The sequence below is a fragment of the Rhea pennata genome, chromosome Z (genome assembly GCF_028389875.1).
Source record: "Rhea pennata isolate bPtePen1 chromosome Z, bPtePen1.pri, whole genome shotgun sequence".
Lineage (NCBI taxonomy): Eukaryota > Metazoa > Chordata > Aves > Rheiformes > Rheidae > Rhea > Rhea pennata.
Genome location: NC_084702.1, coordinates 20716623 through 20734286, shown reverse-complemented (window position 1 = coordinate 20734286; position 17664 = coordinate 20716623). Strand labels below are relative to the sequence as shown.

The following is a 17664-nucleotide window of genomic DNA, read 5'->3' as shown; positions in this document are numbered from 1 at the left end:
AAATGAAGTGAGATGAGCTCTGAAATTAGTTATCTAGATATGGCTAAACTGAAAATAGTTAAGTACATGGATATGACATTCAGCAATGTCTTATCTTTAGTTTGTCAAGGTTTTTAAATCCCTCTTGAGCTGCAGTACCATTTTTAGCTTGGCTAGGTCAGAATGACACTGAACAATATGAGTGATGACACACTAGACAGCTATATGGACGAAGTTGTCATCAGCAAACCAGCTGTGCTAACACCTGTATGTCCTGCACAACTGATCTTTAGGAATAAGGATCAAGAAAGTCAGATCACTAGTGAGGAAACCAAAAGTCATTTATAAAACATTTAAACGAAGAAGTGTTAATTTGAGATGGGTGAGGAAAAGAGAAAAATCTCTTTTCATTGCATTTTTTTCTATCAGAGTGGAATAATAGCTTGTTTCCAATTATAAATTCACAGTAGTCATTTAGAATTATTCTAATTTGGTTATCTTTGTAGTTTTTTCCATATACACATATGCACTATTTTAACAGGCTGGTGATAGGGCCAGTTTAGAACAACTGAGGACCACAGTGATAAATAGACTTTGAAGACACATGAGCAGGCTTTAATATGTCTAAATGAATTAAAAGAATAATGAGCTCTAGGAGTGAAATTAGCCTCAGGGAAAGTTTTCTAAAATAAGAACTTCTAAATCAATATTGAGATATCTAAATAATACGATGGACTCTTACAGATCCCAGTCAACTCAGAAATGGGGCTGATGGGTACACTGAAAAACATCTCATGTCTACTGAAGCCTGATTGTGGCACCTAACTTTAGCCCCATAATTGTTCTGTTTTTTCCAGGCCTGATCAATTTATGGTCTTCCTGCTGAACAGCTAATTCCACTTACAAATAATGTTTTTACTGATGTGGTAGACTTACACATACTGTAAAAGGGTTTTCTAGAGGCCATAAAAACATCAACATAAGGAAATGCACTTTATTGCTATGAATGACATCTGAAACATCAAGTGTTCTATAGTGTCACCTTATCTCCAATTGTCCCTTTGTCCAGTAGTAGAAACATCATTACTGGATGATAAACTGGAAAAAGAAAGATGATTTTGTCTTCATGTTTTGCAAATTTGACAGGACAGTTTGTACAGCATTCAGTTGTTTTTCAGCTGATAATATTACGAGACCCAAACCTCAGCCATTTAATGGACTTTTGGGGGAAGACAATAGGAAAATGGAAGGATAGAAGCAATGTGGCAGTTTAACACAACAGTAGAAGGATGCCAAGAAGTGACTGTCGATGAGTCTGCTAGAAGCACTTCTGCCAAATGGCTTAAGAACCTTTCAGTCAGCAGCAAAGGAAGTGAATTAAGGAAGTGAGATGAAGAGAAATTTGCCAGTTCAAGCATCAAAAGGAAAGCAGCACACCAGATAGGTGCTTTAATCCCTGAGCCATTTGGAAGGGCCAGAATGAGTGGGTTGTTAAATGGTGTTAGGAAAAAGGGTTTTTGTTTGTTTGTTATTTTTTTTAATAACTCATTATCACAGCTAATCAACCTTCTGATGGATAGTGGGTAACAGTGTAAGATTGTGAAGAAATTGTATTTTATTAAACTGTTAAAAAGGCCAAATCCTAAGCAACTGCTATTGGAACAGGCTGAAAATTTTGCCTCATAAGGCTCATCAGAACTTTAATAGTTAAGAGTACAAGGAGAAAAACAAACAATTTTATAGCTTTGTGCAGGCTGACTCACTGGGATGATTTCCCATGACAGTGTTTTGCACAGGCAGAAGCCTAGAGAATAGGAATTTGGAGAAGCTGAAGAAAAGGGAGTTGCAACACTCAAACTGAGAAGCAATAAAAAGGTATGGTTTAGGATTTTTGGGGGGGGGGGAGAGAGAGAGAGAGAGAGAGAATTAGGATATTTCTTCCACTGATCACGACTAGTAAGGCACTAACAACATACACTAACGAATCTAGTTACAGTAAGAAGCATTAAACCTGTTTCTGTGCGTTTTATGCATGTGTGATATTGATCTAAAGAAGTATAGAAGAAAATAATGAAATACAGTTTTGCCAGAAGTGTAATGTCTATATTTATATCAAAAATCACTTCTTGCCACATTTTTCAGAGGGAAATGTTAAAAAGAAATTATTTTTCATATATACTAAAAAGTGTCTATAGGTAGGTGTTACAACAAGATATTTCTTTAAATGCTTCTTATTTTTGTGAGAAAAAAATTTGCATGTCTGAACTTCTCCAAGACAATTCATGGAAATTCTTCCAAGAATTGTTCCAAAAACAATTCATTTTTTTCTACTAGCATTTTACTTATATTTTGGTCTTCTTAAATATTATAAGATTAAAACAAAATCAAAATAAAATCCATTTGAGATCCTTTGTAGCTGAGGTGCTCTTGCAGTTTTCTGTCCCTTCAGTGCAATGTCGCACTTGTATTTTCAAATTCTTCTTCAATACTTAAATGGTCTGAAATAAAAGAGCTTCTTTTACTTCAATGGAAGCAGAGATTTCTGTGCAAATAATCTGACTTCAAAGTCATATTTCAGAAGAAAACAGTTAACGTGGCAAGATTCAGTATAAGATTCCAACGGAACTGCTCTAGAGTATGCTCCAGGTTATCGAAGTCAGTAGACTAGCTGCTAAGACTATTTTCTCTTACCATATACATAGCACATACTCAAATTCTTCAACATACATGCTTCATAAACATTAGTGATGAATCAACCTTCTCAGCAGAAGGCTCTAGAAAGGTCTTAGAAGAATCATTCTAGACAAGGAACTCTATACATGACACATGCAAACCAAATGTATGAACTTAGATATTTCAAACCAGTCCCAGAGGGCAGTAAATTTTGGAAAGGGTCTCTTGTCTAGAGCTATAGTAGAAATATGTGCAGCAACTGGGTCTCCCCAAATCCTGCTACCTTCTACCCTGTTTGCTGAACATTACAGTCAAGAACACCTGAAGAGAGATCATCTGGTGCACACGTTGCTCCCTTCTGGAATTCTTGTAGTGAGAGTGTTCAGAAAAGAATGAGGTCATATTATCAGATATAGGTGTATATCCTCTTATCCTGTGTCTAACCAATTACTATCTGTGGCTGTAAAATCCATCAACTCTGAAGCAGAAAGTTAATATTATGTATGTATAATAGATCCTACAGGTGATGCAGTGGAATTTTGTGGATAATTGTTCATGACTACATCAATACTAGAACATTCAATGTCAGACTCCCACAAATATATTTGCAACTAACAGTAATACTTCTTCAGCTACAGATGGTTCAGAGCTTTATTCATTTTCTTTTGATTTCTTCTTGTTTAAAAAATAAATGCAACTCCCAGAACTCCTATGAGGGAAAGAGATAGGCTCATGGTTCCTTTAGTATTTCATCTACTTCATTATGTTCTAATTTTTCATTCTGTTTTGGAAAAAAATCATGAGAACAAGAAAGTAAACATGATAGTCTACCCATAAGCCATGTTCATTAATGTTAGATAATTAAATACCATTATGATATAAGGTCTGCATTTCAGATATTTCCAAAAGATTAATAATTTCTCTTTGTTCTTCTTGGAGAAACGACATATCAAATTTTGAATGATTTACAGTCAATTCTTCATATTTTTTTCCGAAAGGAGCATCCTGACATTTCTATGCTTTTCTTCATTCTTCAGGTTGACAGAGCAGAAAAGAGAAAATACTCTGCTCCTCAGTAGTTAGCTCTTTGTGCCTAACAATTATGTGCACTTCTAACAAACATAAGGAAATATGAAACAGTTGCACTGACTAACATTCTCAAAGAAAGATGGTACTTTCTTGATCCACTCCAAGCGTTAGGCAAGGCGGAATTAAGATCTATGCAACCTTTCTCTAACCTTGCCTGAAACATTCCAATCCTAGTGCACACATAGCACTGCTTTCTAAATCATTGAAATTTAAACTCTTAGTCCAGAACAACAAATTATTAAGACCAAGGACATTACATGCACCAGTAAGTGTAAAAAACAGAAGTAGATCTCCCAAGTTTAAAAGAAGTATGTATGACTAAAATGGAGAAACACAAGAAGACATTATCTATCAGCACAGCATGCTGCAGCTAAAACAGAGAAGCTGTTAAACTGTTGTCAGGTTTTGTGAACATCATTGAAAAGAAAAGCTTGAGAAAGTTTATCTGAAAATTTACAGCAGTTCTGGTGGCTACAGACACTAAAATAAGGATACAGATTCACATATTGCTGTGAATTCAAGATGTTATAAGGCAAATGAACACTCCAAAGTAACACAAGTAAATATTTTATTCCTCTGTTATCCTGTACAAAAAACACTTACAGAACAATCAGTCCCTACAGCTACAGCTAAAAACAACACTTTCTTCCAAATAATAAGTATATTCAGCCTTTACTAGACCTAGCAAAACACAGTAAGTCAATGGATCAACTTAAGATTGTTATTTAGTCAAAAAAAGGTTTTAAAAATATTGGGGTTTTTGATTACGGTTTAAACCTACCATCTTTTCTTTTTCTTTTCTTTCTTCTTCTTTTTTTTTTTTTTTTTTTTTTTTTTTTTTAAGTATCAAAGATCAAAGTAGCATGCACAAAGCCAAACACCTTATGACCACCACATATGTGACCTCATTGGATGACCTCTGCCTGAGTCAGTACACAGAGATAATTCTGCAGCAATTACAGAGTGTTTGGATGATCAATAGTCTTCATTTAGTAAACAGAAGTGGTATTCAGTGACTAAGGAAAGTGAATTTTGTGCTAACTTTTGTATTAAAAATAAGAAGTCTGTATACCACAAAGTTGTATTTTATTTCACTAAATCTGAACATATAGAAGTTGAAGGTGGAAAACTTGTACTCTGATGAAAGGAAGTCACTTTACAACAATTTCTGCCTCTTGCTTCTCTGCGAACAAGCAGCTGGAAAAGCTTGATGTGATTAGAGACAGAAATGAAACAAATTCAAATTCTTACCTTTTGAAGAGTGGCTTCCACAGATTTCATATGACTGGCAATCAATTCTTTGTCTCTATTTTAAGAGAAAAAAACAGTGTTTTTAATAGAGCTGAAGCTCTACTCATGTACAAATTCATTTTCTGCTGGTAACTTTATAACCATCATGTCTTTAAATATCATTTGTGGCAACTCAGAAAATATTATATTTGTATCTCTTTTGTTTGCATCCCAAACAAACTGTGTAAGAATAGGTCATGAACCACTACTTGGTGCAAATTTCCAGATGAAAGACATTTCTTTTGTGGGTAAGCATTAAACCAGCTATGCTTATAGGAGTATCAATGAACAGCCAAGTAACTACACTTAGCACCATTCTGTTTTAAGAGAAGAAATCTGTAGCCTTGAATAAAGGGCATGTTGAATAGTCTCCAGACTCCAGTGGGAAAAGATTTTCATTCTGAAAAACAATGACAGAGTGTATATTTTTCATGAAGTATTCTTGTATACAAAGAATTCTCAACCTTCTTTTATAAACTGCAACGCTTCATTTCATGTTCTATTGGTCTTTTCTGACAGAAGTACAGTTAAGGATCTTATCTTTATGAAACATAAATTTAGACTGCGACTCACAGCCTTTTGCAGATAAAGGATTCAATGAGATAGCTAGCTTTGAACAGTAATGCTACCATAAGAAATACTGATCTCTTCAGATGCTCTGAGAGAAATGTAATTAAAGTAGCATAAGACAACATTACCAAGAAGTGGGCCGAGGAGGAGAATGACAACACATGATAGTAAAGCAAATGCAATCTATGGCAGAAAAGCAAGTCTTTCTATCTCAGCAGCTATTTGAAAATTTTGTTCTAGATGTTTTATTTTCTAAAATGGAAGTCAGAACCATTATATTCTACCTGCAATGACTAATGCCTCCTCATTTTCTTGACTCATATTAACCTAATGGCAAAAATAGGAAGAAGCAAAGAAAAATAAAGATTGGCTTTTACTTTCTTAATAAGGTTGTCACACAGATTTTTGTCTTTCAGGATCTTGTCTTTCTCTGGATCAGACTGACAGGGACACGCTGTTCACCTTCTTTACTTGCCTCATCTACATAGCAACTGCTACTTATCTGTGTGAGACAGCTCTAGAAAGTCAGTTCAACAGCATTAATTCATAAGTTAGTCAATGATATGGAAGACAACCTATTTCTGGTATACTCTCAAGTGTTCTTCAGCATAAAAAGGAGAGTATCTTCACATGGAATTTTGGATCCCTTTAATAAGTAGTCTGCAGGTTATTGTTTTCATAAACCGAAAACATACTGACTATGGGCCATCTTGCCTTTTGGAAATAGTTAATCTTAAAATTTTTGATATTTGCGTATAACACCTAGGGAAAGGGTTTTTTTTTTGTTTTTTTTTTTTTTTTTTTTTTTTTTTGAATTATCTATTGCACCCCTGCATGCCCAAATCCAAATTAATTCAGTCTTTCTTTACATACTCATTGACTCCTACAAGCTTAAGGAAAGTCAGAATTGAACCATGGAAGTATTCTTAAGCATTATTCCACATCAATGTAGTTCAGGTACAGTAAACATGTTTTGGTTCACTTTTTACATGATGGCTGGGGAACAGATTTGACAGGCAATTTTTATCTAGCAGGTAGATGACCAAATGCCTACTAACTTTGTACTTAAATCTCTGTCAGACTCACAGCTAACAGATCATCTTTTATTAATACTGCATCCTACTTTGAAGAAAAGCAGAGCAAAACTGCCAGCTACCAGTGCAAGAGACTCGAGACAAGCATTTTCATTTCAGCTCCAACCACTTTTCATGTTATGTCTCACATTTTTACATCAGAACTCTAGAAAGTACCAAATGTCTTTCAAAATCAGCCAATCACCTTATTATAATTAAAGGCTGCAGAAAAGGTTAGGAAAGAACTTAAAGGAAGCCCAGGAGCATGGAAATAACATCCAATCACACAGGTTGTGGAAGACGTATTAAAATAGATTTTTCTGGACAAGAGTTAAGTCTATTTCACCAACTGCTGGTACATTCAAACATGAAAAAAAGAAACTTGCTATAAAGAGTTGCTAGAACAGTAAGTGGTATTTGATTTTCCTTGGTCAATATTTGACTACTATATACAGAAATGACCTTTTAAAAAACATTTTATGTAAAAAAAAAAAAAAAAAAAAAAAAAAAAAGAAAAAAAGTTCTGAATTTAAGAAGGGCTAGAGGGAATGTTCTTCACTGGAGTGAGTAAAATTGCCTGAAGGCAGGGAGAAGAGTGGCAAGCTTTTGGGAACACAAATCCTTCTTCAGGTCAGATATGCTTTAATACATTCATAGTAAATAACATTTGTCATTTTAATTACCCTGTTAAGCATCTCATAGAAACTCCTGTATTAACATATTTTACTTGTGCATAAAAGCCTTAAAATTTCTAAGCTATTGTTTTTCACAGGTCAGATGGATCTTAGGTATAATAAGAAATTTTAAAAAGTTAAAAAGTTAATATCTGGTCATAGACCAGTAATATTTGAAGTACACACTACAATAACAGCAATAGCTAACACACAGAGCCTACAAAGCTTCATCTTTTTATCTGACTACATGACTGTAAGAGGTTAGGAATTAACTCATTAAAAATCAATGGAACACTTTTTGACGTCTTTTCATCTTTAACACTTCTTCCCACTCTTTATGTTACAAAAACGCATAGGTTTTATGCCTAACTCCCATGAAACCATCTGAAAAATCTTTACTGTTCCATAGATAAGATCAGGTCCAAAACAATTTTCAATACTTTTTGCAACAAGACATGTCCCCAGGTAGACATTTCTGTATAAGAGATACATGCATTTTAAGTAAAGCATATGTCTCTATAAAAGGACCTGGCAGTAAGTGAAAGAAGTAAACTTACTTCTCAAATAATTATGGAGATAAGGCTCTGCAAAACAGATGCTGGCAAATCAGTAACGTAAACGGGCAAAAAAAAAATGCTCACACTATTTTCAGGATTCAGTATTTTGAGCACTTGAATAGGTTTACTACAAAAAATATATATTTAGTATGTCGAACTAAGAGTTTTCTTTTTATAAGACTATCATTGAATTTCAAAGAAAGACAGTTGTACTTTTGTTTTTAGCTTTACATTAGCCAGGGCTAAAACTCTGCGCATGAAAGTAAGAATTGATCTTTTGTCTGTTTTAAGTGATCTCCCCAAGGTCCCAGCGCTCACTTTGCTGCCATGCAGAGGGCACTCTCTGCATCATGGATGCTCTCTTCTAGTCGACGCTTGTCCTGCTCCAGCTGCGTAAGAAGTCTATTGAGCTGACGCAGAGATTGATCTTTTCTTCTCAGCTCCATCTTTGCCTTGGAGAGACTCTGCAAGCAGACAGAAAGCAAAGTTACTTGTCAGCCCCAATAATTAACTTCAATTTATGCCACAGGCTATTAAACAAAGAGGAATACAGACTGACTGTGAAACAGACTTGGGCCACTGCATACTAAGGTTTTACAAATTCTGTAACATCACAAACTCACAAAAAACTTATTTTTAGTATATCATCTATTTAAAAATATATTTCTTATAATAATCAAATAATAAAGTAATTTGTGGACCCAAGAGGTATATATTCTATGTTATAGTTACTATACTTACAGATATCAAATCTAAGTACAATGAAAATAGTCAAGAACACAGCATTAAAGAGAAATAAAATATTTTGACAGCATACCTTAAAAGGAACATGACAAGAAAAGACTTAACATGTAAAAAAAAGGAAAAATAACAAAGTAGTATCTATTTAAATATTCTCTACTATTAACCAGGACAGTTCAAGATATGAGAAAATAAGAACCCAACATTCTCTGCTAGTGCACTAAATATATTTTTGCTGAAATTCATGTTAAGACTAAATCACCACTTTATGGTACTTTCCCTCTTTCAACATGAGTTTTCCAATACACAAAATAGTACACGTATTTTTACTTAATGTTTCTCTCTGGCTTAGAACTAACACAACGTGCTTTAAATCAATTCAGATGAATTCAATAGATGACAAATAGCATGCAGAGCTAATTAATACAGAACCTGGATAGTTGCTACTTCTTTCTGTTAGGATAAATCATTAGTTTTAGAGATTGAAACACTAATGATGTGCTTATTTCACCACATTTTTTATTTTACTTATACATGTTCATTTTGTCTTCTTTAGAAAGAGACCATAATAGGTGGCTGTAAACATAAGATGCAAATTTCCTGTCAAATTCTAAAGTAGTATACAAGGATAAAGACTACAGAAGGCAGCACAGTTGCAAGACTGAGTTCTTGCACTGGTTTTCAAAATTTATGGATATATTTTCTGCTTAAGTTTTAAGAATGCTGCACAATTTGTACTCAGGAGTACACGATTTGGACTGCAGAACACTAGGATATGCATTATGCTGTGAATATGTATTAAGAATAGTATATACAAAAGTCTGATACCCATTTGCAAGGGACTGAAATCTTAAAATCTGACTAATCTGAAAAACCTTCAGACCTAGTCAAGAATCAAAAGCACTTCAAAAAACCAAAAAACTCAAAGTGCTAGGCAGAATTCCTACAAAATAATAGACACGAAAGTGAGTATGGCATCAAACATTAAAATCCTGCTGAACAAACTGAAATTAGTGGTCTGGAATGGGTTTTCTGAAATACATTTCTCAATACAATAATAGTGACCAGTTATTTCAACACCATATTTCAAGGTACAGGACTATTACCAGAACTCTGCAATTCAAAAAATTCAAGCTTTACTAATCACTGTTTTAAAAAACACCACTGAGAAATTTATTTTAAAAAGCCCTAGAATCCAGAGGTGTTAATATTAGAATCTTGCTCAAATTAATGAAGGTTGATCCATTCTGCCTATCATCTCAATAATTTCAACTAAATACACCATTTTTCACCTAAAAAAGATAAGCACATAGGTTCCATTGCATGGTTAGCAAAAAGAAACTGGAAAACAGAAGTGTTGCTTTCAGAAAGTCTACTCAGCGACTATCAAAAGACTAAACAGCTCAAGTTATGGATTGTTAGCTCTTCAGAAAAGTTATTTCCAAGAAACTAGATCTGTACTTGCAAGGATAAAGGTGACATCTATAATTTAAGAACATTGAATCTTCTTCAATTTATTCTGTTTATTGTTTGTTTATATTAGGCTAAGTCAACATTGAGGAATCAGAGCTTTAAAAGCTGTGTCTCCTCCATATTTTTGTCTTTTGAGAGATATTTACAGGATGAAGAGAAGGGTCTATGGGGTCTATACCTCATTTTCTCAATCTGATTGAGAAAAGGGCAATCACAGGACTGCGCTCTAACGTGGAGAGAAGAGGAAAATTCTGAAAATTTTATTTTGAGGCAATACGATGGTTAATTGCAACTCATGAGGTGGACGTGGCTAGAACAGCATTGGGCTCCAAGATTCTAGTGGACTGGACGGCTGAAGAAGGTTAGACTTGTATGAACACTCTAGTAAGAGGGGATGCATATTTATTTTGCTTTTATTAGATGGCTATGCTTTTAGAGGGGCCAAAGAGCCAGCTGTTCTAGCCCACAGATTTCATTATTGATTGCAGATGTTGAAGAAACTCACTAGGTGTCCAAATCTGGTGTGGGCTGCTTGCTAATCCTGCAAATCAGCTGCACATGCAGGTCTATTAATGAGGCAGTAACAGTGATGAAAGCATGAAGACACTCTAGAACAAGCACAGCCAGCAATCTGCATTATGTAGTGACAAAGCAATACAGAAATGATAAAATTGGAATTCTCACTGAGCAGCTGCTTTATTATATTCAAAACTTTCGGAGTTACTTACATAAATGTCCAAAGAATTCAGAATTTACTTATCAGCAACGTTGCAGCATCTAAGCACAATACAACAAACCACCTAAAAACACTTTCAGCCTTCACCTGAAGCTCCTTGCTTCTGTGGTTTAAAGTCAAGCCTTGAAAATTGCTCTGATACAGTTTAGAATGTTCTAAAGTAATGGCTGCTAAGCCTCTTCTTTTTTCCTTCTTCAGATTGATCTAATTAAAACCCTTGATAAACTTTATGGACTCTAATATTTCCAGCTGAGTGACTGAAACCTAGAGGGTGTGCCTCAAGGCAGCAAGGCAACAATGATAAGCAGCAGGTTAGCCACTAATTTCTCAGCCAGGGTAGATTGTGAAAGTGTGATGTTCCGATATCCAAGAAACTGTTCAGGAGAGAATAGGATAAATCAAGTTTAATAACTCTGCTCCTAATTGTTCCCTCAATGCTCCACTCTAATTACTTGGAGAACTCTCCTGACTGTCACCTGATATTAAGTTGTTGGAGGTTGAGTGTGGAGCAGTGAGATAATCAATAAACATTTAGTGGGGAGAAGAATGAAGATCCCGTTAAGCAGTGGGAACCTGCAGCACCCAAAGCCCTTCTGCTCATGAGAAAACCTATGGGAGAGTCATGGTGATTGCAAAGCAATAATCCAAAGCACTGTTTTTAGGCCTTGAGGCCTTTAGGCAACAGTACATTTGAGAAAAAAAGGTTAACACGGTCACCCTAATTACAGCCCATTTTCACATACTTCATATATAAGCGAAGACAAGCCAATTAGGTAGAAAAGAAGATAAGGGAAGTTTTATTTGTATACTAATTAAACCCCTGATGAAATTAAAGGAAAAACATACAGCTCTGTAATTGTGTCTGAGAAAGGTCACTTCAGGTTCAGTTATCAGAAAAGCGCAGCCTTGAGATATTTCACTTAATCCACAATATAGCCCTTATTTTGCTCCCTGGGTCTTAATATTTACAAAAATAAGAAAATTTCAAAACCTGATAATGCATTTATCTTGAAATGTTTCTGCGGACAATTACAATTGTTAGAAAGTTAAGGCTAAATATGATAATGAGAATGAAGGTTTAAAAAACCTACAATGTCTGCACAGAGTTTTGTAAAGATGCTGAGCTTTCACTTTTGAGCATAAGTGATTTTCAACCAACTTAAAATCAAACTTCAATTTATTAACATTTAGTAAATAGCCAATTATCTATTTAGTTTAGAAGTTTAGGTATTCATGTGCTCATTCAAGACATTATTCCATTTGTTCCTCTACATTCTAACACAATCACATAGATAAACTGATTTTTCATCAGAATCCTTATAGGAAGGTCCTTTTAGGTGTGGGTTTTTTTTTTCCATAAAGTGAGCATGAAAAACAATTTGTTTGTCAGAGCAGCAAGTAACTAAGAGCACTGAGGAAAAATCTCATTTGGTAGGACAAACTGGAACTTCCACAGATAATTTATTTAACAAGATTAGGTTATCTGTAGTGAGAAAACTCTTTCTTCAGACACAATTACAAAAGGATATTTTTTTATTAAACATAGTTATTCTTCACCTCCAAAAACACTCTACTCAAAAAATAATAGATGGACAATCATTTAAGATGAATGAAGATAGTCATACAGTTTAAATCTATGAAAAGCATATATGACATTTATACTGAAAGTATATTTCCCAAGATTAGCTAAAGTTAGATTAAACGGCTTATTAAATTGCATTTAAATTACATGGACACAGCACTGCACTAAAAGGCATGCAAATACACTGCAGAGTACACATTATGAAGTAATTTGTGAAATTTAAGATTTTGTCTTTAGGATGAAGTTTGATATGTCCATCCATTTTGTATGGATACAAACTACTACTTTTTAGAAGACCTGTATAGTGAATGCCCTGTGAAAAACCATCCTACCCATATAACTAAAGATCTCAGAATGAGAAAAAAAAAAATACAATCTTCTACCAACATCCATTCTTCCTCCAGCTGAAATGCCTGCTCTCATTTTTCATAAAACATAGATCAGGAAAGCCATCTCCTTATCATGCCACTGGAGGCTGCAAAGCGTTTCTGCAGTAAAGGCTTTGCAGCCACAAGAAAGGAAGGATGACAGAATGCATAAAGAAATAAACATTCTAAATCTCACCATATTTGCACCAGCGTGTAATAAGCTACAAAATAAGCTACAAACATACACTGGCTGCATCTGGCAATGCTTTCTGTAAGATCAGGTGCCCAACTCAGCAAGTAGACTCTAAAGGTGATTAAGGGAGACAGAGAAGGGAGTTAATTCCTTAAAATTAAAACCACAAAGAGCATCCAAAGTATGAAGCACCAAGAGCAGAAGGAGTACATTTAAGTGCTGGAACACAGATACAAAAGAAATGCAACATATTTAGGAGAACAAAAGGAAGTAAAAAGCAGCGGAATTCCCAATTCCCGACCTGTGAAAGTGTCCCAAGAGCTCAAGTAGTGACTGAGGATAACAGTCAGAAAACCCCCTGAAGCATATAAAAATTCCTAGCCTGGAGAAGTTACTACTACTAGTAACAACAGATCAAAATGCCAGCCTGTAAGACAAAGTTTAAATTAGTCTAATCAGCTTTGCTCAATTCTCAGTGCTGGTATTCAAGAGGCAGGCATTACTGACTAAACTGCCTTGACCTTTTCTATATAGCCTTTTTTTCCAAAGCATTATTTTCTTTACATAATCAAGAGAAACTAACATCTCACCTTTCTTATTAGTACACTGACATGTTACTGTTCTTTATGTGACAAGTCGACACATTTAGAAAATAACTGTATACATATTCACTCTTCCACCACAAACAAGTGTTATGTAGATATTACTTTAGGATAATAACATTCTTTCAAGTACAAAAATGAAAGGTATTTTTATACATTTACAATTTTACATAGCAATTTCCATTATTCCTTTGGCTTTTAGCCTTGTAAGAGTACTATGGGCAAAACAGTCTACACGTACTCTGAAGAAATTGTGGATTCTTGAAAGGTCCTAATCCAAAATGCACAAAAAGTTACATCAATACTAATGTTAAGTGTATTTTCTGCATGTGAAAATATGTGATAAACAAATCATATCTATAACAAATCAAATTATACAAACTTTCCAAAAGATGTTTTCTGAAAAAAATCCCTCCTCACCTAGAACAAACCTAAATGAAGCTTTTTCTATCAAAACACAAGATTAAAAATCTTCGTAGAGAAAAGTTCTGTGGCCAAAAAAATGACAAAATAGTCTTCTCAAGATATGAAAAAAATCCAATATATTTACAGATACGCCAACAAACAAGATGGATGTAGACTTCTCAATTGGAAACCAAACTTTGTCAGAGCAACCTACCTGGAATCAATGTGTGTTTCAAGTAGCTGCAGTAGTGTCTTAAAACAATTTGAAATAAACTTCATATAGATGTTCTTTTCCCAGAAAGCAGAACTAACCTGAGGCTGACCACCCATGACATCCCTTTAACAACAGATGCTTTCACATGCCCTTTAAACTTCTCTAGCATAAGAAATGTGTACTCAAAAAGACATTTGAAAGACCTTTATCTGCTTTGCAGAAAAGCAGTGATGTTTTTAATCTCTTTGGTGCTAAATCTTCAGCATGGTAGCAGCAATCTTTTGATGGTCTGACATTGTAAGGAACAAGACACCTGATGTGTCCTCTCTGAAGTATGTGATGTAGTTGAAGTGGTTAAACATAGTTTACGGATCACACTATATCTAAAAGGCACAGAAAGGCTTTTGCTCCTTGTTAGAAAGTGCCCAGCATAATGAGATCACAGGGCATGAGAGTGACTAGTATGCGCAATGGTAACACTAATTATTGCAATGTTTCTAATGAATAAACAGTAAAACACTGGTGAATTAAGGTAAATATTCAGACATATTTTGGTATTTCTGACATGTGGTGTGGTCAGATACAATTGTTCATGATTGTTCCTTTCAAGAACGCCTCATAATATTGCATGATACCAAAACACAGATTGTGCTAACAACAGAAAACTTTAGTCAAATTAGTGTTACAAAAAAGTCAAGTAGTAGTAGAAGTTGCATGATGATGCCAGTGGTTTAAAGAGGGCCTGCAATACACCGTTACTCAACAACTAGAACTCTTTAAGAAATACTTCAATAGAAAGTTTTATTCAATAATGTCACTTTCTGGAGTGGATGGGAAAAACAGAGAAATCTTCAGCTTGAAAAACATCCTCTCACAAAAGTAACTTCAAACTACAGGTGTTCCCATTCTGAAAGTGAATGACTTTACATACATATGTCTAGACAACAGTCTGCTTAAGGACTGAAGCACAAGTCTGACACATCCAAGTCTGAGTTTGAGTACCAGAAGCATTTTATCTGCAGTGGCTCAGGCTGGATTACATTGCTTCAAGGATTTAAAGCTGAGTATGGTACTCTGTGCTACAAGGCAGTGAATAAAATGCAGACTTAGTCCTGTACCTGAGTTTATTTCACAAGAAAAAGATCTGTTCTGATCAATACGGAATGTATTTTTCAATTACATTGTCCAAAAATGTTTAATACCTCACGACTTAAAATGCTTTTCTAAGTCAGCAAGCTGTGTATGTTTAAAAGTTATCATAAAAGTTTATTATTTTAAATGCAGTAGCTGTTTCTGAGTAACTCTATATACTGACTTTTCAGATTAGACATATGGTGTTCACATCACTCATTTTCAAAGTAAACAAACCTTTAAAAGTTTGTATTTTGGAACTGCTTTTTCAGTAATTCCTTAAAATATTTACTTAATTCCTTAAGTAATTACTTAAAATTCCTTAAGAAATTACTGAAAAAGTAATTCCAAAATATAAACTGTCCACATACAGGCTAGGTCCTCATGGACTGTTATTATGAGCTAGCAAAAGCACCGGAGTGAAAAAGTGTTAGATGTTATACTGCTGCATTTGAATGCAAATTGAAAAGCCATCTTAAAGGAGGGACATCCTTTTGAATGCTGACATGCATTGGGCCTGCCAGACATACATGAAATCAGCCAGAGATAATAATTAAGCTGAATTTCTAAAGAAGGTTTGGGAAAACATTAAAGTACATAATACAAAATTTCTGGGTTTGATACTCTAGGAGTTTTACTGTCTTCTGAGCTAAGTGAACTATATTATTACTACTGGAAAGAATAATCACTAGCAGAGCAGGATTCTACTTTCTCAATGGAACATAATCAAAAATATATATAAAAAATTTAGTCTCTATGACTGGATTTTATGTGCTTAAAAAAAATCACGTTATGTGAATACAAACTGCTGGAATCATATGCTTCATGGCACGTCTACAGAATCATTCATTTCTCAATCACCTGTGACATACTACCTGCCCTGTTACTACTAATTCTTTCTTAGAATTTTTCTAAACATAAAAGAGAGAGAGAGAGAGAGAGAAAGAGAAGGTTGTTTCTTTCTCCCTAGAAAAGTAAATTCCCCTCCCTGTGTAAAGGCCCATGCTGCAGAGATACAGGCTAAACAAGATCCAGCCCTGCATCATCATCAGCTTTTCTCTACTTTGGAAGTGTCATGCCCTTAAATCAGTTACTTAAGTGCCACAGAAAAGACAGAATCCTATTTTTTTTTCTATTGTTACATTTTTTATCTTGACAGAGCCCCAACCTTAAAGTTGTTACCATTCAAGATTTTAGAAAGATGTTTTATAGTTTGTACTATAAAACAGGTATTTTCATAATTCTTTTGTATCCCTATATATGAGGCCCCTAGTTTTAAAGAGACAACATTTAATGCTGCTCTATAACACTGCTCTCACTCCATGTAAACATTAACAACGTTGTTCTGTAATTGTGCTATTCATTATTTAATTGTGCACATCACCACACAGTGTACAAGAAAAAGATACAAACAGAACTGATCTCTTATCTTTATTACAGTTTACATGAGCTACTATATATATATAGTATACTATATAGAGAGTAGCTACTATATATATATATACACACACACATGTATATATATACACACATATAAATATTTAATTGGATATTTATGGCAATACAATGTATTGCTTCATCATACGTGAAATGAGCTCAAACCATCTGTCTCCAGTTATGTCCTCTTGGTCTTAACCTCGCATTACTGGTGACATTTCTATGCCCCAGAACAAATTATATGAAGCTCTTCAACAGTGCTCCTCCAGTGGACCTGCACCTTGAATTTGGTTGGGATATTTCTTTACCACAACAGCTAGTTTAAATAATTCAGGGAAAAGGAGAAACAACAACAAAAATTACTACCAGTGACAAAGAAATATTACCTACAAATTAAATTATTGTAATTTCATTGTCATTGTCACCTATTTTAAAACGCATACAATCTAAAGTCAGTGAGAATTAGGCCACAGATTTAAAGGGAATCAGGGCTAGGTTCAATGATGCAGTATTCTATTTTCTAAATAAAATGAAGAAACAAGTACTACAGTATACCAAGTACATCAGTCTTCACATCAAATCAAAAATGGAAATCCTAAAAGTCTTAAAAATAGTTTCAGTAAATTGGTTATGCAGAAATCAAGATTGAATTCTGAGTAGAAATATATATATGTTCCATGAATTCAATATACTGGTAGTCCCAGTTAAGTTACTGCTACAGTTCATTCTGTAGTAGTTTCTTGAATAAGGCTGCTACACAATTCTGCTAGACAGCAGTATACTAGCGTGTGCCATCACATTAAGCAGTTTCAGACACCACGAAGTGTGCCAAATTATACCAGCTGAAGTTTTGATCTTGCTTCAGGAAGTTTTCCAT

The 17664-nt window shown here is 34.5% G+C and overlaps 1 protein-coding gene across 5 annotated transcripts in view; it reads right to left on the bottom strand.

Annotated features, from left to right (window-relative positions):
• The window catches only part of CCDC171 (coiled-coil domain containing 171), a 152110-nt gene that overhangs the window by 49439 nt on the left and 85007 nt on the right, over positions 1 to 17664 (bottom strand). For all 5 annotated transcript variants that reach the window (XM_062600270.1, XM_062600272.1, XM_062600271.1 and 2 more), the window contains 2 exons: positions 8224 to 8369; positions 4993 to 5047 (listed from right to left, as the gene is read on the bottom strand). In XM_062600270.1, the coding sequence (XP_062456254.1) occupies positions 4993 to 5047; positions 8224 to 8369 (201 nt within the window). The remainder of the gene's footprint in view (positions 1 to 4992; positions 5048 to 8223; positions 8370 to 17664) is intronic.